We start from the raw sequence: 27,858 nt of genomic DNA on the forward strand, positions 1-27,858 counted from the left end.
ACATTAACAATGTCTACACTATTTCTGATCAATTTAATGTGATTTTAATGGACAAAAAAATGTGCTTTTCTTAAAAAAAAACAAGGACATTTCTAAATGACCCCAAACTTTTGAACGGCAGTTTAGTGTAGTTATTACCTCAACTAACTTGTACCCCTGGACAGTGACTCAGTACTGGTACTCCTTGTTTATAGCCTCGTTATTGTTTTTATTGTGATACTATTTCCTTTTTTTTGTGCAAATATTTGTCTTACCTTTTAACTCTGCACTGTTGGGAATGGGCTCTATCCCTCCCTCCTTCCCTAACTCCCTCCCTCCCTCCCTCCCTCCCTCCCTCCCTCCCTCCCTCCCTCCCTCCCTCCCTCCCTCCCCTTAGAGACGGTACTTCCTCAGCAGCTCTTGTTGCCACATGTACTTCCTCTCCGGGAAGCGGTCAGGAATCCTGATCCTGTGGAAGTCCTGGATGCACCTCTCCAGCTCCTGCTCCGGTGTTAACTTCTCCTTGTTGGCTTTCCTCTTGGCTGCAGCCTCCCGGTGGTCCCTGATCCCCATGGTCCTCACCCGGAGCAGGTCCGTCTTCCTCCTTATCTCCGACGGCTGGAGCAGCTGAACGGGACCTTTATTGAGGAGGGGGAGGAGAAGAAGAAGAACAAGAGATTTTATTTGACAGACGCCTTTCAAAACACCCAAGGTCACCCAAGGGGAAAGGTGTAAAACAGGAGGTACAAGAGGAGAGGTACACCCACACCTTTCTTCAGTGGCCGGTCCAGGGTCTGGGCGATGGGGTGAGGCTGTCGGCTGACGGAACCACATATGACAGTGCCCTGAGGGGAGCTGGCTTCTGATTGGGTCTCGGAGCAGGAAGTAGAGAGCTCGTTCAAAGAAGTGCCGCTCTCTCCCTCACGCTCGCTCCTGTGGCTCTTGCAGCAGCAGTCGCAGTGGGACGAAGACCACCTGGATGGGCCACCTGGAGAAGAGACGTGTGTGGACACACACACACACACACACACACAACATTGGGTTAGTTTCATCTTGATTTACATCTGAATACCATAACTGAAGTGACAAAAGAAGATAGAGACTTCAGGCTATAGTTCACAAATGACTCACATATTGAATTCATCAATTATCATAGATGTGAATAAGTTGTTGTGACAAGGGAATCCTCACACAATACGTCATTATTAGCTAACGCTCTCTAGGCCTACGCTGACAGATGTATAATCAAACAGACCGGTTACTGAATAGACAAACCCTGACAAATGACCATAGTCCTCTTCCAATGTCATCAAGACATCTTCCACAGGATGCAGCATCACTGACCGTTCATTACTCTGTGTGTGTGTGTGTGTGTGTGTGTGTGTGTGTGTGTGTGTGTGTGTGTGTGTGTGTGTGTGTCTGATGGATGAAGTATACATGACCTAAAGTATTTGGACACCTGCTTGTCAAACATCAATCAATCAATCAAATGTATTTATAAAGCCCTTCTTACATCAGCCGATGTCACAAAGTGCTATACAGAAACCCAACCTAAAACCCCAAACACCAAGCAATGCAGAGGTAGAAGCACGCTGGCTAGGAAAAACTCCCTAGAAAGGCAGGAACCTTAGGAAGAAACCTAGCAAGGAACCAGAGTGGCCAGTTCTCTTCTGGCTGTGCCGGGTGGATATTATAGCAGTACATGGCCAAGATGTTCAAACATTCATAGATGACCAGCAGGGTCAAATAATAATGATCACAGTGGTTGTAGAGGGTGCAACAGGCCAGCACCTCAGGAGTAAACGTCAGTTGGCTTTTCATAGCCGATCATTCAGAGTTAGAGACAGCAGGTGCGGTAAAGAGAGGGAGAGTCGAAAACAGCAGGTCCGGGACAAGATAGAACGTCCGGTGAACAGGTCAGGGTTCCATAGCCACAGGCAGAACAGTTGAAACTGGAGGCCAGGTAGTCCTGAGGCATGGTCCTAGGGCTCAGGTCCTCCGAGAAGAAAGAAAGAACTAGAGGGAGCATTCTTAAATTCACACAGGACACCGGATAAGACAGGATAAATACAGATATAACAGACTGACCCTAGCCCCCCAACACATAAACTATTGTAGCATAAATACTGGAGGCTGAGACAGGAAGGGTCGGGAGACACTGTGGCACCGTCCGACAATACCCCCGGACAGGGCCAACCAGGCAGGATATAATCCCACCCACTTTGCTGAAGCACAGCCCCCACACCACTAGAGGGATATCTTCAAACCACCAACTTACTACCCTGATACAAGGCCGAGTATAGCCCACAAAGATCTCACCCACGGCATGAACCTGAGGGGGGCGCCAACCTGGACAGGAAGACCACGTCAGTGACTCAACTGGATAGCCAGACCATTCCATAAAAATGGAGCTCTATAGGAGAAAGCCCTGCCTCCAGCTGTTTGCTTAGAAATTCTAGGGACAATAAGGAGGCCTGCGTCTTGTGACCGTAGCGTACATGTAGGTATGTACGGCAGGACCAAATCGGAAAGATAGGTAGAAGCAAGCCCATGTAATGCTTTGTAGGTTAGCAGTATAACCTTGAAATCAGCCCTAGCCTTAACAGAAAGCCAGTGTGGAGAGGCTAGCATTGGAATAATATGATCAAATTCTGGGGTTCTAGTCAAGATTCTAGCAGCCGTGTTGAGCACATCTGAAGTGTATTTAGTGCTTTATCCAGGTAGCCGGAAAGTAGCGCATTGCAGTAGTCTAATCTAGTGACAAAAGCATGGATACATTTTTCTTCATCATTTTTAGACAGAAAGTTTCAGATTTTTGCAATGTTACGTAGATGGAATAAAACTGTCCTTGAAACAGTCTTGATATGTTTGTCAAAAGAGGGATCAGGGTCCAGAATAACTCTGTGGTCCTTCACAGTTTTATTTGAGACGACTGTACAACCATCAAGATTAATTGTCAGATCCAACAGAAGATCTCTTTGTTTCCTGGAATCTAGAAATAGCATCTGAGTTCAAATAAAAAATGTGCCGCCATCCACTTCCTTATGTCTGAAACGCAGGCTTCCAGCGAGGGCAATTTTGGGGCTTCACCATGTTTCATCAAAATGTACAGAAGTGTATCGTTTGCATAGCAGTGAAAGTTAACATTATGTTTCCGAATGACATCATCAAGAGGTAAAATATACAGTGAAAACAATAGTGCTCCTAAAACGGAACCTTGAGGAACACCGAAATGTACAGTTGATTTGTCAGAGGACAAACCATCCACAGAGACATCTTTCCCGACAGATAAGATCTAAACCAGGCCAGAACTTGTACGTGTAGACCAATTTGGGTTTCCAATCTCTCCAAAAGAATGTGGTGATCAATGGTATCAAAAGCAGGACTAAGGTCTAGGAGCACGAGGACAGATGCAGAGCCTCGGTCTGACGCCGTTAAAAGGTAAATCATGAGTGCAGTCTCAGTGCTATGATGGGGTCTAAAACCAGACTGAAGCGGTTCGTATACATTCTTTTTCTTCAGGAAAGCAGTGAGTTGTTGCCCAACAGCTTTTTCCAAAAATTTGAGAGGAACGGAGATTCGATACAGGCCAATCGTTTTTTATATTTTCTGGGTCAAGGTTTGGCTTTTTCAAGAGAGGGTTTATTACTGCCACTTTTAGTGAGTTTGGTACACATTCGGTGGATAGGGAGCAGTTTATTATGTTCAATATAGGAGATCCAATCACAGGAAGCAGCTCTTTCAGTAGTTTAGTTGGAACAGGGTCCAGTATGTTGAAGGTTTAGAGGCCATGACTATTTTCATCAATGTGTCAAGAGATATAGTACTAAAACACTTGAGTGTCTCCCTTGATCCTAGTGCTGTGCAGTGTTGTGCAGACTCAGGACAACTGAGCTTTGGAGAAATAAGCACATTTACGTAGTCCGTAATTTTCTTTCTAATGATCATGATCTTTTCATCAAAGAAGTTAATGTATTTATCACTGCTGAAGTGAAAGCCATCCTTTCTTGGGGAATGCTGCTTTTTAGTTAGCTTTGCGACAGTATCAAAAATATATTTTGGATTGTTCTTATTCTCCTCAATTAAGTTGGAAAAATAGGATGATCGAGCAGCAGTGGGGGCTCTTCGATACTGCACGGTACTGTCTTTCCACGCATGTCGGAAGACTTCCAGTTTGGTGTAGCGCCATTTCCGTTCCGATTTTCTGGAAGCTTGCTTCAGGGCTCGGGTATTTTCTGTATACCAGGGAGCTAGTTTCTTATGACAAATGTTTTTTGTTTTTAGGGGTGCGACTGCATCTAGGGGATTATGTAAGGTTAAATTTAGTTCCTCGGTTAGCTGGTTAAGCAATTTTTGTACTCTAACATCCTTGGGTAGGTGGATGGAGTCTGGAAGGGCATCTAGGAATCTTTGGGTTGTCTGAGAATTTATGGCACAGTTTTTGATGATCTTTAGTTGGGGTCTGAGCAGATTATTTGTTGTGATTGCAAATGTAATAAAATGGTGGTCGATAGTCTAGGATGAGGAAAAACATTAAGATCCACAATATTTATTCTATGGGACAAAATTAGGTCCAGAGTATGACTGTGGCAGTGAGTAGGTCCGGAGACATGTTGGACAAAACCCACTGAGTCGGTGATGGCTCCGAAAGCCTTTTGGAGTGGGTCTGTGTACATTTTCATGTGAATATTAAAGTCACCAAAATGTGAATATTATCTACCATGACTACGAGGGCCGATAGGAATTCAGGGAACTCAGTGAGGTACGCTGTATGCGGCCCAGGAGGCCTGTAAACAGTAGCTATAAAAAGTGATTGAGTAGGCTGCATAGATTTCATGACTAGAAGCTCAAAAGACAAAACCGCAGTCATTTTGGGGGGTAAATTGAAATTTGCTATTGTGAATGTTAGCAACACCTCTGCCTTTGCAGGATGCGCGGGGGATATGGCCACTAGTGTAACCAGGTGAGGTCTCATTTAACACAGTATATTCATCAGGCTTAAGCCTTTTTTCCGTCAGGCCAATCACATCAAGATTATGATCAGTGATTAGTGCAGGGAGCACTGTCTTTCTGAAACAGAAAAGGGCCTTAACGCTGTAGCATTAAGATTTCCCTTCACTGGAAGTAAGGGGCCCGAACCAAGAAAAACAGCCCCAGACCATTATTCCTCCTCCATCAAACTTCACAGTTGACAGTATGCATTGGGATAGGTAGCTTTCTCCTTGCATCCTCCAAACCCAGATTCGTCCGTCGGAGTGCCAAAGAGGGAAGCGTGATTCATCACTCCAGAGAATGCATTTCCACTGCTCCAGAGTCCAATGGTGGCAAGCTTTATACACTCCAGCCGAAGCTTGGCATTGCTCATGGTTATCTTAGGCTTCAGAAAGTATTCAGACCCATGGACTTTTTCCACATTTTGTTACATTACAACCTTGTTCTAAAATTGATTAAATTGTTTTCTCTCCTCATCAATCTACACACAATACCCCATAATGACAAAGAAAAAAACTGTTTTTTAGAGATGTTTGCAAATAAAAACTACAAATAAAAACTGAAATATCACATATTACATAAGTATTCAGTCCCTTTACTCAGTACTTTGTTGAAGTACCTTTGGCAGTGATTACAGCCTCAAGTTGTCTTGGGTATAACACTACAAGCTTGGCACACCTGTATTTGGGGAGTGTCTCCCATTCTTCTCTGGGGATCCTCTTAAGCTCTGTCAGTTTGGAAGGGGAGTGTCGCTGCACAGCTATTTTCAGGTCTCTCCAGAGATGTTTGATCGGGTTCAAGTCCGGGCTATGACTGGGCCACTCAAGGACATTCAGAGATTTGTCCCAAAGCAACTCCTGCATTGTCTTGGCTGTGTGCTTAGGGTCGTTGTCCTGTTGGAAGGTGAACATTCGGCCCAGTCTGAGGCCCTGAGCACACTAGAACAGGTTTTCATCAAGGATCTCTCCGTACTTTGCTCAGTTCATCGTTGCCTCGATCCTGACTAGTCTCCCAGTCCCTGCCGCTGAAAAACATTCCCACAGAATGATGCTGCCACCACCATGCTTCACCATAGGGATAGTGCCAGGTTTCCTCCAGATGTGATGCTTGGCATTCAGGCCGAAGAGTTCAATCTTGGTTTCATCAGACCAGAGAATCTTGTTTCTCATGGTCAGAGAGTCTTTAGGTGCCTTTTGGAAAACTCCAAGCGGGCTGTCAAGTGCCTTTTACTGAGGAGTGGCTTCCGTCTGGCCACCCTACCATAAGATAAACTCTAGAGCTCTTTCAGATTGACCATCAGGTTCTTGGTCACCTCCCTGACCAAGGCCCTTCTCCCCCGATTGCTCCTTTTGGCTGGAGGCGGCCAGCTCTAGGAAGACTCTTGGTGGTTCCAAACTTATTCCATTTAAGAATGATGGAGGCAACTGTGTTCTTGGGGACCTTCAATGATGCAGACATTTTTTTGGTACCCTTCCTCAGATCTGTGCCTTGACACAATCCTGTCTTGTAACTCTACGAACAATTCCTTTAACCTCATGGCTTGGTTTTTGCTCTGACATGCACTGTCAACTGTGGGACCTTATATAGACAGGTGTGTGCCTTTCCAAATCATGTCTAATCAATTGAATTTACCACAGGTGGACTCCAATCAAGTTGTAGAAAGTTGTGGAAACAGGATGCTGTGCTTATTGAGGGCTTGCAGTTGCTTCACAAATCAGAAAGCAACTGCACCAGGCACCACGTTGGAAGACTACAGTCAGTCTTTTGGATGTTCTCCAATTCTCCACAAGGCTGGCTGCATTTTGCTGCCACCGGAAACTTCTGAAAACGGAGACAGTGGAAGAACCTATCCAAGTAAGCAAATATATTTTTGAAAATGATAATATATATATATATATATATATATATATATATATATATATATATATATATATATATATATATATTATTAGCTAGCTAGCTTGCTACAGTAATTTAGTATGCAGGGCAGGCTAACTCAATTGAGCTGCTAACGTAATGTTCGCAAGTTAGCTAACTTTACATACTGTATAGCTAGCTAAGTGAAATAAATATCACCAGCTTGCTAACTTCATATTAGCTAGTTAGCTTGATGTATTTATCAGTGTAACTCTTAAAACCTGTTAAGGTATAGGGGGAAGTATTTTCACGACCGGATGAAAAACGTACCCAAATTAAACTGCCTACTACTCGGGCCCAGAAACTATAATATGCATATTATTAGTATATTTGTATAGAAAACACTCTGAAGTTTCTAAAACTGCTTGAATGATGTCTGTGAGTATAACAGAACTCATATGGCAGGCAAAAACCTGAGAAAAATCCAACCAGGAAGTGGGAAATCTGAGACTTGTAGTCTTTCAAACCATTGCCTATTGAAACTATAGTGTCTGTGGGGTCATTTTGCACTTCCTAAGGCTTCCACTAGATGACAACAGTCTTTAGAAATTTGTTTACGTTTTCTATGGTGAATTTTGAGGTAATAACAGCCGGTTCAAGCAGTGGACTGTCTGAGGTCATGTAGTTACTTCATGCGTGTTCACGCATGGATAGCATTTTTAATTTTTCTTTTGTAATGAATACGCTATTGTCCGGTTGGAATATTATCGATTATTTATGTTAAAAACACCCTAAGGATAGATTGTAAACATTGTTTGACATGTTTCTACAAACGGTAATGGAACTTTTGAGCTTTTCGTCTATTGATTTGCGCTCCCGCATCGTGCCTTTGGAATAGTGTTCTGGACACGCCAACAAAACTGAGGTATTTGGAAATAAATGATGGACTTTATCGAACAAATGAACATTTCTTGTGGAAGTGGGAGTCTTGCGAGTGCATTCCGCCAAGATCAGCAAAGGAAAGATTTATAACACAAATATAGAGTTTTGTTGATGCCATGACTTGGCGGGTAGCTGTATAGCTTGCACTAAGCTCTGTACTCAGAATATTGAACAATGTGCTTTCTCCGTAAAGTTATTTTGAAATCTGACACAGCGGTTGTATTAAGAAGTAGTGTATCTATAATTCTTTAAATAATTGTTATATATTTTGTCAACGTTTATGATGAGTATTTCTGTAAATTAATGTACACATTCACCGGAGGTTTTGGGAGGCAAACATTTTCTGAACATCACGCGCCAATGTAAAATGCTGTTTTTGGATATAAATATGAACTTGATCGAACAAAACATACATGTATTGTGTAACATGATGTCCTATGAGTGTCATCTGATGAAGATCGTCAAAGGTTAGTGCTTAATTTTAGCTGTATTTCTGGTTTTTGTGACGCCTCTCCTTGCTAGGAAAATGGCTGTGTGGCTTTTCTTGTTTAGGTGGTGTCCTAACATAATCTAATGTTTTGCTTTCGCTGTAAAGCCTTTTTGAAATCGGACAATGTGGTTGCATTAAGGAGAAGTGTATCTTTAAAATGGTGTAAAATAGTCGTATGTTTGAGAAATGTGAATTATTTGATTTTTTATGTTTTGTATTTCGCGCCCTGCTATCCCATTGGCTGTTGACTAGGGGTCCCGCTCGCGGAACGTCTGTCCTCTTAATACATTTGTAGCTAGGTAGCTAGCTAACAGCCATGGAAGAGGGTGAAAGGATTAGCTAGCAGTTCTAGCTGTCAGAGAAGGCTACTCTGGATTTTTTTATATATTTGTTTTTAAACTAGGCAAGTCAGTTAAGAACAAATTCTTATTTACAATGACAGCTTAGGAACAGTGGGTTAACTGTCTTGTTCAGGGGCAGAACAACAGATTTTTACCTTGTCATCTCAGGGATTCAATCTAGCAACCTTTTGGTTACTGGCCCAACACTCTAACCACTAGGCTACCTGCCGCCCCAGATAGGGCAGGTACCTTTGTGGGAGGACATTTATGAAAAGATTATCCAGTTCTAATCCCTAGCGAGAAAACTGAGGAGAGATATTGCAACATAATATTCAGTGCTGTCTAATTTGAGTATAAAGCAGCCTGTCCTTGTGATGTTTTCTGCCCTCAGATACAGAGAGCCGTAAAACCCTGTCTGCAGATGAAGAGGTCCCAATGAATGTCCCAAGAGAATAAGGGTACATCCTTGTATTCCATCGATTATATGTGTACCACAGGAGGTTGGTGGCACCTTCATTTAGGAGGGCAGGCTTGTGGTAATGGCTGGAGCGGAATCAGTGGAATGGTATTAAATACATCAAACACATGGTTCCAATGTATTTGATGCCATTCCATTTGCTCCGTTCCAGCCATTATTATGAGCTGTCCTCCCCTCAGCAGCCTCCACTGATGTGTACGTATGTTACCACATTTTGTGAAGAAAAATACAGTATTAAAGTCACACACAATGTAGAAACCTATTACATCTGTAGCAGGCCAACCCTACTGGGTGTGCAGGCTTCTGTTCCAGCCCAGCACTAACACACATGATTCAATGTATCAAACCTAATTAGTTAATAATCAAGTGTACTATTGCTGGTCTGGAACAGAAGTCTGCTCCCCCAGTAGATCAGGGATCAGTGGAGCGATGTTGACCACCTCTGGTATTGACTTTTTTTGTTCACCTGAAATGATGCTTTAGTAATATTAGCCTACTTGTTACTAAAATGTCTAACCTTCACATATGAAGTAGCTTACTTGCACACTTTGAAATTCTATGAAATAGTGTTGATTCTTTGAAGTTAAGTGTTTAAACTTGTTTTAATTGTTAACTAAACTATTTATTATTCAAGATGAACTAGTGTCGATATTGATTCATCACAGATCATAATCCTGCAATAGAGGGGAAGGGAATCTGTCTCTAATTTGTCTGGTTCTCTGTTGTACTCTGAAATGATAATTAGCTTTTTGTGAAACTGTTTTGCAGCTGATAATGGCATGCAACGCCAATACAGTCATAGGCCTACAGCAGTGGTTCCCAACTCGTCCTCCAGTACCCCAACAGCCCAACTCCAGTCCTCCAGTACCCCCAACAGCCCAACTCCAGTCCTCCAGTACCCCCAACAGCACAACTCCAGTCCTCCAGTACCCCAACAGCCCAACTTCATTCCTCCAGTACCCCCAACACCCCAACTCCAGTCCTCCAGTACCCCAACAGCCCAACTCTAGTCCTCCAGTACCCCCAGCAGCACAACTCCAGTCCTCCAGTACCCCCAACAGCCCAACTCCAGTCCTCCAGTCTCCCCAACAGCCCAACTCCAGTCCTCCAGTACCCCCAACAGCACAACTCCAGTCCTCCAGTACCCCCAACAGCACAACTCCAGTCCTCCAGTACCCTCAACAGCCCAACTCCAGTCCTCCAGTACCCCCAACAGCCCAACTCCAGTCCTCCAGTACCCCCAACAGCCCAACTCCAGTCCTCCAGTACCCCCAACAGCCCAACTCCAGTCCTCCAGTACCCCCAACAGCACAACTCCAGTCCTCCAGTATCCCCAACAGCCCAACTCCAGTCCTCCAGTAACCCCAACAGCCCAACTCCAGTCCTCCAGTACCCCAACAGCCCAACTCCAGTCCTCCAGTACCCCCAACAGCACAACTCCAGTCCTCCAGTATCCCCAACAGCCCAACTCCAGTCCTCCAGTACCCCAACAGCCCAACTCCAGTCCTCCAGTACCCCCAACAGCACAACTTCAGTCCTCCAGTACCCCCAACAGTACAACTCCAGTCCTCCAGTACCCCCAACAGCACAACTCCATTCCTCCAGTACCCCCAAGTACCCCCAACAGCCCAACTCCAGTCCTCCAGTATCTCCAACAGCCCAACTCCAGTCCTCCAGTACCCCCAACAGCACAACTCCAGTCCTCCAGTACCCCCAACAGCACAACTCCAGTCCTCCAGTACCCCCAACAGCCCAAATCCAGTCCTCCAGTACCCCCAACAGCACAACTCCAGTCCTCCAGTACCCCCAACAGCCCAACTCCAGTCCTCCAGTACCCTCAACAGCACAACTCCAGTCCTCCAGTACCCTCAACAGCACAACTCCAGTCCTCCAGTACCCCCAACAGCCCAAATCCAGTCCTCCAGTACCCCCAACAGCACAACTCCATTCCTCCAGTACCCCCAACAGCCCAACTCCAGTCCTCCAGTACCCCAACAGCCCAACTCCAGTCCTCCAGTACCCCCAACAGCCCAACTCCAGTCCTCCAGTACCCCCAATAGCACAACTCCAGTCCTCCAGTACCACCAACAGCCCAACCCCAGTCCTCCAGTACCCCCAACAGCACAACTCCATTCCTCCAGTACCCCCAACAGCCCAACTCCAGTCCTCCAGTACCCCCAACAGCCCAAATCCAGTCCTCCAGTACCCCCAACAGCACAACTCCATTCCTCCAGTACCCCCAACAGCCCAAATCCAGTCCTCCCGTACCCCCAACAGCACACATTTTTGTTGTAGCCCTGAGAAAACATACCTGATTCAACTCAGAGGACCTAATGATAAGTTGACAAGTTGAATCAGGTGTGTTTGTCTGGGGCTACAATAAACTGTACTGTTGGGGTACTCGAGGATTGGCGTTGTGAACCACTGGCCTACAGTATGATGGCATTAGCCTTTGCAATGCAGCACTTAACATTGTGCATTTGAAGCAGAGAATAGCTTAACTCACCACATTTTTTACATATTGTTCAGGTATATGTTCTCAATTTAAAAACGATACCAGTAGACAATGTGTATGAGGGCTAATCATTATACTGTATTTTGTACATGCCTTGTGCCTACATGAAATTGTTTAGTGCAAATCCAACCCTTGGAAGCAGGAGATAATGGGATCCTTAGCGTAAAACGGAAGGCAGGAGATAATGGGATCCTTAGTGTAAAACGGAAGGCAGGAGATAATGGGATCCTTAGCGTAAAACGGAAGGCAGGAGATAATGGGATCCTTAGTGTAAAATGGAAGGCAGGAGATAATGGGATCCTTAGCGTAAAACGGAAGGCAGGAGATAATGGGATCCTTAGCGTAAAACGGAAGGCAGGAGATAATGGGATCCTTAGTGTAAAATGGAAGGCAGGAGATAATGGGATCCTTAGCGTAAAACGGAAGGCAGGAGATAATGGGATCCTTAGTGTAAAACGGAAGCAGGCGATAATGGGATCCTTAGCGTAAAACATACACACAACTACTACTACCACGTTCACTGCCAGATACTTTTCTCCCAGAAGGTGAGTGGCACATGGAAGTGCTACTGTGATAATGAAGTTGGTTTACCTAAGAATACCACAACAATTACATTGTCTATGCTACATGTGTTTCAATTGTATAGAAAGAAAATAGTTGGGCTATAAGAAATACTTTTTATTCACTGGGGTTATTAAAGTACAGTATGTTTACAATATCATAAACAATAGTATTTTACACGTTCCAAATTACATTTTGTATATTCATATGGTTTAAGTGAGCATTTTTGTCATAACAACAAGGTGAAGGTGATCTCTTCTCAAATGGCACAACAGAATCGTTCAGATAGTCTAAAGCACAGTATATGACACCCATCTCGTCAAAGGACAAAGTAGAGGTAGAAACTGATGCTGCTACAGCATTGCTCATCTTCACAGTAGAACCTGATGCTGCTGCAGCATTGCTCATCTTCACACTGTAAACTGATGCTGCTGCAGCATTGCTCATCTTCACAGTAGAACCTGATGCTGCTGCAGCATTGCTCATCTTCACACTGTAAACTGATGCTGCTGCAGCATTGCCAATCTTCACAGTAGGAACTGATACTGCTGTAGCATTGCTCATCTTCACAGTGTAAACTGATACTGCTGCAGCATTGCTCATCTTCACAGTAGAAACTGATGCTGCTACAGCATTGCTCATCTTCACAGTAGAACCTGATGCTGCTGCAGCATTGCTCATCTTCACACTGTAAACTGATGCTGCTGCAGCATTGCTCATCTTCACAGTAGAAACTGATACTGCTGCAGCATTGCTCATCTTCACAGTGTAAACTGATACTGCTGCAGCATTGCTCATCTTCACAGTAGAAACTGATACTGCTGCAGCATTGCTCATCTTCACAGTAGAAACTGATACTGCTGCAGCATTGCTCATCTTCACAGTGTAAACTGATACTGCTGCAGCATTGCTCATCTTCACAATGGGAATTCAGTTGACATGGGTTTGTTGATAGAGGTCAGCTGGTGAACCTACAGTACATAAACAAATTAAAAGCACCCCTGATGTTAGTGTATCACATCTTCAGGTCACCTAAACCACCAGGGCTCTTAAGTGTTTGGATGTGTTTAATTCATTCAGGTGTTTTCGTGTCTATTGTTGGGCTGGAACAACCCAATAGTCAACACAACAGGTTATCCTATCCCATCGAGGACTTTGTCCTATGCTGTAATGTCCATACATTTTCCATCCTCTTATGAATAAAGTTCTCAACAAATTATTATTGTGTTATTATATGATAACCACTGGAGGTTTTGGGACAATATTGTCCTCCAGGCTATATGAACGTCATGTCTCCCCTTTCGTGGTCATGTCTAGAAGGGATTCCAGCTGTTGTCAAATTAACGTCATATTTCTCATTTCGTAGCAGATTAGGAGAATTTACTCAGCAGGTTAGGAGAATTTACGCAGCAGGTTAGGGGAGTTAGGTTAAGGTTAGGAAAAGGGTTAGGGCTAGCTAAAATGCAAAAAAATATATACTTTTGACGTTAATTTGACAAAAGCTGGATCCCTTTTAGCCATGACCCCTTTTTGGCCTAGATTATGTGGTTGCATTCAAGACAAGGTCGTTTTTATTGATCTGTTGTCAGTGTCAGCAGAGTAGGACTAGACTACAATCGTATTAAAAAATATTATGCAAATGTCTCCAATCATATAAAGTGTAGTAGAATTGCATGAAATGTTTATCAAAGGCCACATTTTTCCAGAGGAAAGGAAAGAAACGTCTCTGCTATAGCCTATAATTCCTATGCCAATAGAGTTTATTAATAGCCTAAATTATCACTATCCAATCTACTCATCACATTAGGAATAGTAGATTTACATTAGTCTGCAAATGTGATGATAGAGACATGCAATCCTTTGTTATAAAGGTGCATTTTTATGGTGGGAAAATTGCTTCCCCAAAACATGAAACTCACGCAACACATGCTAATAGCTAGACTACAAGCTATCTAGCTAGCTACTTTTGGCTAACTTACTGTAGTGTTGTTGTGTAACACCTGGCTAGCATAGCTAAACTAAACTCGAAATTGATCAGACTTGACTTACCAGTCAGTGATGAAATGATCGTAGCAGACCCTGTACTGACAGCTGTCTAGTTTCAGGTCTTGACTGGCAAAAAGATTTCTTCGCTTTTCTGACAGTTCTGGAGACTTATCTCATTGGTATCACTAATGGTGTTTCATGATTGCGGGGAATCTGTAAACATATTTTTCCCGTTGTCTTTCCTGCCTTGTTAGAGCAGCCAAATACTTCACAGAAAATGACCATGGTGATGAATCAACTCGTTTTAGGCACTGTTATCACGCAGTTTGGGGTGAGCCACTCGGCTGTTGTTGTCAGAAGAATTAACGCGGTGGTCTTCCAACATGGCCGCCACGAGGCATCGTACATCAACTGCAAGCCCTAAAGGGTTCTACCTGGAACCAAAAAGGGTTCTCCTATAGAGACAGCCGAAGGACCCTCTTGGAACCCTTTTTTCTATGAGTGTACATAGTGCACTACTTTTGACTATCTATAGGGAATGGGTTGCCATTAGGGACGAAGCCTAAAACATCATCAATCTTGAGTATTACACATGCAGTAGGAGCAGATTGAGGTTGTTGAGATGAAGGAGGAGTGAATTGTGTGGGTCAGAATGTATTTTTGACCTGCTGTCAGTGAGGATTGATACGAGCAGTAAAACTGACAGTGGTTCAACTGCCTGTGGAATATGCCCTCATGCACACTCAAACACTCATACAAAGACACACACAGCCTCTGGATATGCTCTGAATAGGATGTTTTTCAGTAGATGTCTTACCAAGATAAAATGTGACTGTATTCTGAACCTGAGGCCAGACTAGCTAATGAAAGAAGGCGAAGGTGCTGGGAAGGTTAGGAGGAAAACAGAAGACTACAACTGGGAAGCTTAGGAGGAAAACAGAAGACTACGACTGGGAAGGTTAGGAGGAAAACAGAAGACTACAGCTGGGAAGATTGGGAGGAAAACAGAAGACTACGACTGGGAAGATTAGGAGGAAAACAGAAGACTAAAGCTGGGAAGGTTAGGAGGAAAACAGAAGACTATGACTGGGAAGGTTAGGAGAAAACAAAAACTACAGCTGGGAAGGTTAGGAGGAAAACAGAAGACTACAGCTGGGAAGGTTAGGGGGAAAACAGAAGACTACAGCTGGGAAGGTTAGGGGGAAAACAGAAGACTACAGCTGGGAAGGTTAGGAGGAAAACAGAAGACAACAGCTGGGAAGGTTAGGAGGAAAACAGAAGACTACAGCTGGGAAGGTTAGGGGGAAAACAGAAGACTACAGCTGGGAAGGTTAGGAGGAAAACAGAAGACTACAGCTGGGAAGATTAGGAGGAAAACAGAAGACTACGACTGGGAAGGTTAGGAGGAAAACAGAAGACTACAACTGGGAAGGTTAGGAGGAAAACAGAAGACAACAGCTGGGAAGGTTAGGAGGAAAACAGAAGACTACAGCTGGAAAGGTTAGGAGGAAAACAGAAGACTACAACTGGGAAGGTTAGGAGGAAAACAGAAGACTACAGCTGGGAATGTTTATTTTCATATTTGTTTTATATTCACTCATGTCTTCGAGGACCTTGTATCTCCCCTGAAGAAACACTTTCCATTTCAACTTTCCAATTTCTGTTTTTCAATTTCCTATATCCTGGCTCGGAAGACATCCACACGGACTTCTCTCTGCTCTCCATGGCTTACATGAATAAAACTATACTAAACAATAATAAAACTACTCAAGCATAGACAGGCTAAATGGACAAAAACATCCTACATGTAATTGTTTTCCCAATATAAGGCTCTAGTCTCAACAGTAATAACAGTCTCACTAAGAGCAATCATTGGGCCATTACCTGCAGAGAGCACATGCATACAGTGGCTACATCCCAAATGGCACCCTATTCCCTACACAGTGCACTACTTTTGACCAGGACCCATAGAGCTCTGGTCAAAAGTAGTGCACTATGTAGGGAATAGGGTGCCATTTGGGAAGTGGACAGTGCGTACACCAATTGATATGGAACAGGGAGCTTAGTTCAACAGGGATTTGAGCCTCTCAGCTTTTCACTGTAATTACAGCCTTATCTCTGCATGTTGATGTGATTGCATTAGTCTGATAGCGGAGAGAGAGGGAGACAGTGGCTAACAGGTTTTTAATGACTAATCCATGGTAGAGTCACAAATGGCACCCTATTTCTGATATAGTGCACTACTTTTTACCAGAGCCCTATGAGTCCTGCACTATAATAGGGAATAGTGTGCAATTTGGGACGGTGTCTGTGAGTAAAGAGGCAAATCAGACCACCTCAGAAAGAGAATCAGACTGCATCGCGGGCTGTGCCCACCAACACCCAGGCATGATGGACGGATGGTGTTTTACTGGAGAGACAGGAGGGAGGGGGGAGTACAGAGAGGATGCTGTTCCTGTAGTTTTAAAGGTTTGTTTCCATCATGAATTTTCTGTATAGAAAAGAAACCTTCAACAGTCCAGAAATAAACACGTAACTGCCCTGAAATGTCTATGATGCTATTGTGGGTTTCTGGGAGAGTGAGAGAGAGATAGAGAGAGGATAGAGGGGGTGGTGAATGTCCTTGTGACATGCCAGACTATATTCTTTCACAGTACAGAACTCTCCTCTCCTCTACCTCTCCTCTCCACTCCTCTACCTCTCCCCTCCCCTCCTCTCCTCTGCCCTCTCCTCCTCTCTGCCCTTCTCTCCTCTCCTCTACCCCTCCCCTCCTCTCCTCTGCCCTCTCCTCCTCTCTGCCCTTCTCTCCTCTACCTCTCCCCTCCCCTCCTCTCCTCTGCCCTCTCCTCCTCTCTGCCCTCCCCTCCCCTCCTCTGCCCTCTCATCCTCTCTGCCCTTCTCTCCTCTACCTCTCCTCTACCCTCCTCTCCACTCCTCTACCTCTCCCCTCCCCTCCCCTCCTCTCCTCTGCCCTCCTCTCCCCTCCTCTTCCTCTCCTCTACCTCTCCACTCCCCCTCCTCACCTCTCCTCTCGACTCATCTCTACTCCTCTCCCCTCCTCACCTCTCCTGTCCACTAATCTCCTCTCCTCTGCCCTCCTCTCCTCTTCCTCTCCTCTACCTCTCCCCTCCCCTCCTCACCTCTCCACTACCTCTCCTCTCCCCTCTGTTATTGATGAGATTGCTCACACACAGTCAGTAAGTCAGCGAGTTAGCTCTGCTCTGCAGAAGAGCCCCACACATGCAGCCTCTCTAATAGTGCTGGAATATGATATGTGTGAGGCTACATAGAGCTCAGTAAAAGACAATCAATGGCTTCCCTGAACAGATACAGTACTGCGTCCTCTAATACACTCTAGAGTCTAACGTATGATACCAGGGGATGAGGGATTGTGGACATTTATCCTAGAAGATACACTGAGTTGTTAGTTGTGTTGACTTCAGAAAATGTAAAGCATCAGAATTCTTTATATCGTTCACAAAACTGCATTCATGATGTTTCACAACAATCCCACAACACACCTCCTCAGTCAACTTCTCTGCTCAGCCAATAGCAACATCACAACTAATTTCCATGTAACGGTCCTGAAATGTGTATGATGCTATTATCTGGTTTCTGGCCTTGTTCCTGGACGACCAGGCCTTGTTCCTGGACGACCAGGCCTTGTTCCTAGACGACCAGGCCTTGTTCCTAGACGACCAGGCCTTGTTCCTAGACGACCAGGCCTTGTTCCTGGACGACCAGGCCTTGTTCCTAGACGACCACAATATTAAATCTCTGCCTCTACATTAACAAGATAGAATTTTTGTAAAACATGTAATCTGCTGTTCCACTCCTGACACAGTCAGACACACCCAGGTAGACTCACCCAGGTAGACTCACCCAGGTAGACTCACCCAGAAAGACTCACCCAGAGAGCCCCACCCAGAAAGACTCACCCAGACCCACACACACAGCTGAGGGGTGTGTGAATTAGTCTGAATAATCTAGAATAAGTCTGATTGTCTTGGTGCTGCCTGGTGCAGTAAACTTCTCTATTTTATCATGAAGTACCCCTTCTGTTCTGACATCATCTCCAAACCAACCTCTCTCTCTCTCTTTCTAACACACACACATATAAACTACAGACTGTCTCACTGATCAGATATTCTGTCCCCCTATTTTCCAACTGACTCCCTCTGTCTCCAGTGAGTTCCTCCAACTGACTCCCTCTGTCTCCAGTGAGTTCCTCCAACTGACTCCCTCTGTCTCCAGTGAGTTCCTCCAACTGACTCCCTCTGTCTCCAGTGAGTTCCTCCAACTGACTCCCTCTGTCTCCAGTGAGTTCCTCCAACTGACTCCCTCTGTCTCCAGTGAGTTCCTCCAACTGACTCCCTCTGTCTCCAGTGAGTTCCTCCAACTGACTCCCTCTGTCTCCAGTGAGTTCCTCCAACTGACTCCCTCTGTCTCCAGTGAGTTCCTCCAACTGACTCCCTCTGTTTCCAGTGAGTTCCTCCTCCGACTGACTCCCTCTGTCTCCAGTGAATTCCTACATCTGACTCCGTCCCTGCCACCGCCTTAGGACAAGCCTTGTTTATGTGCTTGTTAAGTCACAAATTAGGCCAGAGCATCCTTGCAGGGGTATGAGCTAGCTAGCCTGGCGGAGACAGCAGGCATGAATGTCCTTGTACAGACAGAGACACAGACAGACAGACAGACAGACAGAGAGGGGGGGGGGAGAGCGAGAGAGAGATTGGAAGACAGAGTGAGAGAGAGGGGAAGAGAGACAGGGGGAAAGAGATGGGGGAGAGAGAGAGGGGAGAGAGAGAGATGGGGGAGAGAGAGAGCGAGCGAGAGAGAGGGAGAGATAGAGAGAGGAGAAAGGAGAGAGAGGGGGAGAGAGACAGAGAGCAAGAGAGAGGGGGAGACAGAGAGAGAGGGGGAGCAAGAGAGAGAGATAATGGTGGTCCAAAAAATGTCAAGTTGCCAGGACCACGAATACAAATTCCATCTTGACACCGTTGCCCTAGAGCACACAAAAAACTATACATACCTCGGCCTAAACATCAGCGCCACAGTTAACTTCCACAAAGCTGTGAACGATCTGAGAGACAAGGCAAGAAGGGCCTTCTATGCCAACAAAAGGAACATAAAATGCAACATAACAATTAGAATCTGGCTAAAAATACTTGAATAAGTTATAGAACCCAATGCCCTTTATGGTTGTGAGGAATTCACAAATTGAGACTCTGCATGCAGAATTCTGCAAAAATATTCTCAGTGTACAACGTAAAACACCAAATAATGCATGCAGAGCAGAATTAGGACGATACCCACTAATTATCAAAATCCAGAAAAGAGCTGTTAAATTCCACAACCACCTAAAAAGAAGCGATTGCCAAACCATTCATAACAAAGCCATCACCTACAGAGAGATGAACCTGGAGAAGGAGTCCCCTAAGCAAGCTGGTCCTGGGGCCCTGTTCACAAACAGATCCCACAGAGCCCCAGGACAGCAACACAATTAGACCCAACCAAATCATGAGAAAACAAAAGATAATTACTTTACACATTGGAAAGAATTAACCAAAAAACTAAGCAAACTAGAATACTATTTGGCCCTAAACAGAGAGTACACAGTGGCAGAATATCTGACCACTGTGACTGACCCAAACTTAAGGAAAGCTTTGACTATGTACAGACTCAATGAGCATACCCTTGCTATTGAGAAAGGCTGCCGTAGGCAGACCTGGCTCTCAAGAGAAGACAGGCTATGTGCACACTGCCCACAAAATGAGGTGGAAACTGAGATGCACTTCCTAACCTCCTGCCAAACGTATGACCATATTAGAGACACATATTTCTCTCAGATTACACAGACAAACAAAGAATTTGAAAACAAATCCAATTTTGATAAACTCCCATATGTATTGGGTGAAATGGGCTGCCGAGTGGCGTAGCGGTCTAAGGCACTGCATCTCAGTGCTTGAGGAGTCACTACAGACACCCTGGTTTGATTCCAGGCTGTATCACAACCGGCTTTGACTGGGAGTCCCATAGGGTGGAGCACAATTGGCCCAGCGTCGTCCGGGTTTGGCCGGTGTAGGCCGTCATTATAAATAAGAATTTGTTCTTAACTGACTTGCCTAGTTAAATAAAGGTTAAATAAAAATAAATACCAAAGTGTGCAATCACAGCAGCAATTACGATTGTAAATACAACCCATATTTATGTTTATTTATTTTCCCTTTTCAACTGTAACTATTTACACATAATATGACATTTGAAATGTCTTTATTCTTTTGGAACTTTTGTGAGTGTAATGCTTACTATTCATTTGTATTGTTTATTTCACTTGCTTTGGCAATGTCAAAAATATGATTCCCATGCCAATAAAGCCCTTCAATTGAAATTGAAAATAATTGAGAGAGAGAGGTGGAGAGAGAGACAAGGAAATCCAGAATACTCAGACAGTTAAGCTGTGACGGTTGTTGTAGGAAGGAGCGGACCAAAGTGCAGTGTGTGTGTGTCGTTCCACATTTTATTTTCACTGTGAAACTATGCAATACATACACATAAACTAAAGAACAAAATGTGACACAGAGGTGAAACGTACACTAACTCAAAAACAATCTCCCACAAACCCAGGTGGGAAAAACACCTACTTAAGTATGATCTCCAATTAGAGACAACAATGACCAGCTGCCTCTAATTGGAGATCATCCCAAACAAAACCAAACATAGAAATACAAAACTAGAACATAACAACATAGAAAAACTAAACTAGAAAACACCCCTGTCACGCCCTGACCTACTCTGCCATAGAAAATAACAGCTTTCTATGGTCAGGACGTGACATAAGCACAATAAGTATGGGTAGTATTCATAGTGTCTCAGTGTTAGCCACAATAAGTATGGGTAGTATTCATAGTGTCTCAGTGTTAGCCACAATAAGTATGGGTAGTATTCATAGAGTCTCAGTGTTACCCACAATAAGTATGGGTAGTATTCATAGTGTCTCAGTGTTAGCCACAATAAGTATGGGTAGTATTCATAGTGTCTCAGTGTTAGCCACAATAAGTATGGGTAGTATTCATAGTGTCTCAGTGTTAGCCACAATAATTATGGGTAGTATTCAGTGTCTCAGTGTAGGAGGGCTGATCTAAGATCAGTCCCCATCTTTCCATGTAATCTAATTTATTATAATATGAAGTCAAAATGTATCTTAAATCAGCACTAGTCTAGCACAGGAAGAGCAAGGCTCATTTGAGGAGGTAAGGATTGGAGGTGACCCAGGGTACCGCCAGGGGTTGATTTGATTTAATAAAGACCTCATTGGACTAATCCAAGGACAAGTTAGATGGTTAGAAGCTCACCAGTCTATACATCACAGTTAGATGGTTAGAAGCCCACCAGTCTATATAGTAGAGTTAGATGGTTAGAAGCCCACCAGTCTATATTGTAGAGTTAGATGGTTAGAAGCCCACCAGTCTATATAGCAGAGTTAGATGGTTAGAAGCCCACCAGTCTATATAGTAGAGTTAGATGGTTAGAAGCCCACCAGTCTATATTGTAGAGTTAGATGGTTAGAAGCCCACCAGTCTATACATCAGAGTTGGATGGTTAGAAGCCAAACAGTCTATATAGCAGAGTTAGATGGTTAGAAGCCCACCAGTCTATATAGCAGAGTTAGATGGTTAGAAGCTCACCAGTCTATACATCAGAGTTAGATGGTTAGAAGCCCACCAGTCTATATAGTAGAGTTAGATGGTTAGAAGCCCACCAGTCTATACATCAGAGTTAGATGGTTAGAAGCCCACCAGTCTATATAGTAGAGTTAGATGGTTAGAAGCCCACCAGTCTATATAGTAGAGTTAGATTGTTAGAAGCCCACCAGTCTATACAGTAGAGTTAGATGGTTAGAAGCCCACCAGTCTATACAGTAGAGTTAGATGGTTAGAAGCCCACCAGTCTATATAGCAGAGTTAGATGGTTAGAAGCCCACCAGTCTATATAGCAGAGTTAGATAGTTAGAAGCCCACCAGTCTATATAGCAGAGTTAGATGGTTAGAAGCCCACCAGTCTATATAGCAGAGTTAGATGGTTAGAAGCCCACCAGTCTATATAGTAGAGTTAGATGGTTAGAAGCCCACCAGTCTATATAGCAGAGTTAGATGGTTAGAAGCCCACCAGTCTATCAAGTAGAGTTAGATGGTTAGAAGCCCACCAGTCTATATAGCAGAGTTAGATGGTTAGAAGCCCACCAGTCTATCAAGTAGAGTTAGATGGTTAGAAGCCCACCAGTCTATATGGTAGAGTTAGATGGTTAGAAGCCCACCAGTCTATATAGTAGAGTTAGATGGTTCGAAGCCCACCAGTCTATAAAGCAGAGTTAGATGGTTAGAAGCCCACCAGTCTATATAGTAGAGTTAGATGGTTAGAGGCCCACCAGTCTATATAGCAGAGTTAGATGGTTAGAAGCCCACCAGTCTATATGGCAGAGTTAGATGGTTAGAAGCCCACCAGTCTATATAGTAGAGTTAGATGGTTAGAAGCCCACCAGTCTATATAGCAGAGTTAGATGGTTAGAAGCCCACCAGTCTATATAGTAGAGTTAGATGGTTCGAAGCCCAACAGTCTATAAAGCAGAGTTAGATGGTTAGAAGCCCACCAGTCCATATAGCAGAGTTATATGGTTAGAAGCCCACCAGTCTATATAGTAGAGTTAGATGGTTAGAATCCCACCAGTCTATATAGTAGAGTTAGATGGTTAGAAGCCCACCAGTCTATATAGTAGAGTTAGATGGTTAGAAGCCCACCAGTCTATATAGTAGAGTTAGATGGTTAGAAGCCCACCAGTCTATCTAGTAGAGTTAGATGGTTAGAAGCTCACCAGTCTATATAGTAGAGTTAGATGGTTAGAAGCCCACCAGTCTATATAGTAGAGTTAGATGGTTAGAAGCCCACCAGTCTATATAGTAGAGTTAGATGGTTAGAAGACCACCAGTCTATATAGTAGAGTTAGATGGTTAGAAGCCCACCAGTCTATATAGTAGAGTTAGATGGTTAGAAGCCCACCAGTCTATATAGTAGAGTTAGATGGTTAGAAGCCCACCAGTCTGTACACCAGAGTTAGATGGTTAGAAGCCCACCAGTCTATATAGTAGAGTTAGATGGTTAGAAGCCCACCAGTCAAAATATTAGAGTTAGATGGTTAGAAGCCCACCAGTCTATATAGCAGAGTTAGATGGTTAGAAGCCCAACCAGTCTATATAGTAGAGTTAGATGGTTAGAAGCCCACCAGTCTATACATCAGAGTTAGATGGTTAGAAGCCCACCAGTCTATAGAGTAGAGTTAGATGGTTAGAAGCCCACCAGTCTATATAATAGAGTTAGATGGTTAGAAGCCCACCAGTCTATATAATAGAGTTAGATGGTTAGAAGCCCACCAGTCTATATAGTAGACTTAGATGGTTAGAAGCCCACCAGTCTATACATCAGAGTAAAATGGTTAGAAGCCCACCAGTCTATATCGTAGACTTAGATGGTTAGAAGCCCACCAGTCTATATAGTAGAGTTAGATGGTTAGAAGACCACCAGTCTATATAGTAGTAAGATGGTTAGAAGCCCACCAGTCTATATAGTAGTTGGATGGTTAGAAGCCCACCAGTCTATATAGTAGAGTTAGATGGTTAGAAGCCCAACAGTCTATATAGCAGAGTTAGATGGTTAGAAGCCCACCAGTCTATATAGTAGAGTTAGATGGTTAGAAGACCACCAGTCTATATAGTAGAGTTAGATGGTTAGAAGCCCACCAGTCTATACATCAGAGGTAGATGGTTAGAAGACCACCAGTCTATACATCAGAGGTAGATGGTTAGAAGCCCACCAGTCTATACATCAGAGTTAGATGGTTAGAAGCCCACCAGTCTATATAGTAGAGATAGATGGTTAGAAGACCACCAGTCTATATAGCAAAGTTAGATGGTTAGAAGCCCACCAGTCTATATAGCAGAGTTAGATGGTTAGAAGCCCACCAGTCTATATAGTAGAGTTAGATGGTTAGAAGACCACCAGTCTATATAGCAAAGTTAGATGGTTAGAAGCCCACCAGTCTATACATCAGAGTTAGATGGTTAGAAGACCACCAGTCTATACATCAGAGGTAGATGGTTAGAAGCCCACCAGTCTATACATCAGAGTTAGATGGTTAGAAGCCCACCAGTCTATATAGTAGAGATAGATGGTTAGAAGACCACCAGTCTATATAGCAAAGTTAGATGGTTAGAAGCCCACCAGTCTATATAGCAGAGTTAGATGGTTAGAAGCCCACCAGTCTATATAGTAGAGTTAGATGGTTAGAAGACCACCAGTCTATATAGCAAAGTTAGATGGTTAGAAGCCCACCAGTCTATATAGCAGAGTTAGATGGTTAGAAGCCCACCAGTCTATATAGTAGAGTTAGATGGTTAGAAGCCCACCAGTCTATATAGCAGAGTTAGATAGTTAGAAGCCCGCCAGTCTATATAGCAGAGTTAGATGGTTAGAAGCCCACCAGTCTATATAGCAGAGTTAGATGGTTAGAAGCCCACCAGTCTATAAAGCAGAGTTAGATGGTTAGAAGCCCACCAGTCCATATAGCAGAGTTATATGGTTAGAAGCCCACCAGTCTATACATCAGAGTAAAATGGTTAGAAGCCCACCAGTCTATATAGTAGGGTAAGATGGTTAGAAGCCCACCAGTCTATATAGTAGAGTTAGATGGTTAGAAGCCCACCAGTCTTTATAGTAGAGTTAGATGGTTAGAAGCCCACCAGTCTATCTAGTAGAGTTAGATGGTTAGAAGCCCACCAGTCTATATAGTAGAGTTAGATGGTTAGAAGCCCACCAGTCTATATAGTAGAGTTAGATGGTTAGAACCCCACCAGTCTATATAGTAGAGTTAGATGGTTAGAAGCCCACCAGTCTGTACACCAGAGTTAGATGGTTAGAAGCCCACCAGTCTATATAGTAGAGTTAGATGGTTAGAAGCCCACCAGTCTATATAGTAGAGTTAGATGGTTAGAAGCCCACCAGTCTATACATCAGAGTTAGATGGTTAGAAGCCCACCAGTCTATCTAGTAGAGTTAGATGGTTAGAAGCCCACCAGTCTATATAGTAGAGTTAGATGGTTAGAAGCCCACCAGTCTATATAGTAGAGTTAGATGGTTAGAAGCCCACCAGTCTATATAGTAGAGTTAGATGGTTAGAAGCCCACCAGTCTGTACACCAGAGTTAGATGGTTAGAAGCCCACCAGTCTATATAGTAGAGTTAGATGGTTAGAAGCCCACCAGTCTATATAGTAGAGTTAGATGGTTAGAAGCCCACCAGTCTATACATCAGAGTTAGATGGTTAGAAGCCCACCAGTCTATATAGCATAGTTAGATGGTTAGAAGCCCACCAGTCTGTACACCAGAGTTAGATGGTTAGAAGCCCACCAGTCTATATAGTAGAGTTAGATGGTTAGAAGCCCACCAGTCTATATAGTAGAGTTAGATTGTTAGAAGCCCACCAGTCTATATAGTAGAGTTAGATGGTTAGAAGCCCACCAGTCTATACATCAGAGTTAGATGGTTAGAAGCCCACCAGTCTATATAGCAGAGTTAGATGGTTAGAAGCCCACCAGTCAAAATATTAGAGTTAGATGGTTAGAAGCCCACCAGTCTATATAGCAGAGTTAGATGGTTAGAAGCCCACCAGTCTATATAGTAGAGTTAGATGGTTAGAAGCCCACCAGTCTATACATCAGAGTTAGATGGTTAGAAGCCCACCAGTCTATATAGTAGAGTTAGATGGTTAGAAGCCCACCAGTCTATACATCAGAGTTAGATGGTTAGAAGCCCACCAGTCTATAGAGTAGAGTTAGATGGTTAGAAGCCCACCAGTCTATATAATAGAGTTAGATGGTTAGAAGCCCACCAGTCTATATAATAGAGTTAGATGGTTAGAAGCCCACCAGTCTATATAGTAGACTTAGATGGTTAGAAGCCCACCAGTCTATACATCAGAGTAAAATGGTTAGAAGCCCACCAGTCTATATCGTAGACTTAGATGGTTAGAAGCCCACCAGTCTATATAGTAGAGTTAGATGGTTAGAAGACCACCAGTCTATATAGTAGTAAGATGGTTAGAAGCCCACCAGTCTATATAGTAGTTGGATGGTTAGAAGCCCACCAGTCTATATAGTAGAGTTAGATGGTTAGAAGCCCAACAGTCTATATAGTAGAGATAGATGGTTAGAAGACCACCAGTCTATATAGCAAAGTTAGATGGTTAGAAGCCCACCAGTCTATATAGCAGAGTTAGATGGTTAGAAGCCCACCAGTCTATATAGTAGAGTTAGATGGTTAGAAGCCCACCAGTCAAAATATTAGAGTTAGATGGTTAGAAGCCCACCAGTCTATATAGCAGAGTTAGATGGTTAGAAGCCCACCAGTCTATATAGTAGAGTTAGATGGTTAGAAGCCCACCAGTCTATACATCAGAGTTAGATGGTTAGAAGCCCACCAGTCTATATAGTAGAGTTAGATGGTTAGAAGCCCACCAGTCTATACATCAGAGTTAGATGGTTAGAAGCCCACCAGTCTATAGAGTAGAGTTAGATGGTTAGAAGCCCACCAGTCTATATAATAGAGTTAGATGGTTAGAAGCCCACCAGTCTATATAATAGAGTTAGATGGTTAGAAGCCCACCAGTCTATATAGTAGACTTAGATGGTTAGAAGCCCACCAGTCTATACATCAGAGTAAAATGGTTAGAAGCCCACCAGTCTATATCGTAGACTTAGATGGTTAGAAGCCCACCAGTCTATATAGTAGAGTTAGATGGTTAGAAGACCACCAGTCTATATAGTAGTAAGATGGTTAGAAGCCCACCAGTCTATATAGTAGTTGGATGGTTAGAAGCCCACCAGTCTATATAGTAGAGTTAGATGGTTAGAAGCCCAACAGTCTATATAGTAGAGATAGATGGTTAGAAGACCACCAGTCTATATAGCAAAGTTAGATGGTTAGAAGCCCACCAGTCTATATAGCAGAGTTAGATGGTTAGAAGCCCACCAGTCTATATAGTAGAGTTAGATGGTTAGAAGCCCACCAGTCTATATAGCAGAGTTAGATAGTTAGAAGCCCGCCAGTCTATATAGCAGAGTTAGATGGTTAGAAGCCCACCAGTCTATATAGCAGAGTTAGATGGTTAGAAGCCCACCAGTCTATAAAGCAGAGTTAGATGGTTAGAAGCCCACCAGTCCATATAGCAGAGTTATATGGTTAGAAGCCCACCAGTCTATACATCAGAGTAAAATGGTTAGAAGCCCACCAGTCTATATAGTAGAGTAAGATGGTTAGAAGCCCACCAGTCTATATAGTAGAGTTAGATGGTTAGAAGCCCACCAGTCTTTATAGTAGAGTTAGATGGTTAGAAGCCCACCAGTCTATCTAGTAGAGTTAGATGGTTAGAAGCCCACCAGTCTATATAGTAGAGTTAGATGGTTAGAAGCCCACCAGTCTATATAGTAGAGTTAGATGGTTAGAACCCCACCAGTCTATATAGTAGAGTTAGATGGTTAGAAGCCCACCAGTCTGTACACCAGAGTTAGATGGTTAGAAGCCCACCAGTCTATATAGTAGAGTTAGATGGTTAGAAGCCCACCAGTCTATATAGTAGAGTTAGATGGTTAGAAGCCCACCAGTCTATA

The 27,858-nt window shown here is 43.6% G+C and overlaps 1 protein-coding gene across 1 annotated transcript in view; it reads right to left on the reverse strand.

The window, feature by feature from the left end:
• Positions 1-372: 372 nt before the first annotated feature.
• LOC106612219 (BTB/POZ domain-containing protein KCTD16) overlaps positions 373-27,858 on the reverse strand; it is a 374,496-nt gene continuing 347,010 nt past the window's right edge. Inside the window, exons 2-3 of the mRNA XM_045724202.2 lie at positions 749-967; positions 373-617 (exon numbers count right to left, since the gene is read on the reverse strand). Of these exons, the coding sequence (XP_045580158.1) occupies positions 373-617; positions 749-967 (464 nt within the window). The remainder of the gene's footprint in view (positions 618-748; positions 968-27,858) is intronic.

The sequence above is a fragment of the Salmo salar genome, chromosome 09, assembly GCF_965601325.2.
Source record: "Salmo salar chromosome 09, fSalSal1, whole genome shotgun sequence".
In the NCBI taxonomy this organism is placed as follows: Eukaryota; Metazoa; Chordata; class Actinopteri; order Salmoniformes; family Salmonidae; genus Salmo; species Salmo salar.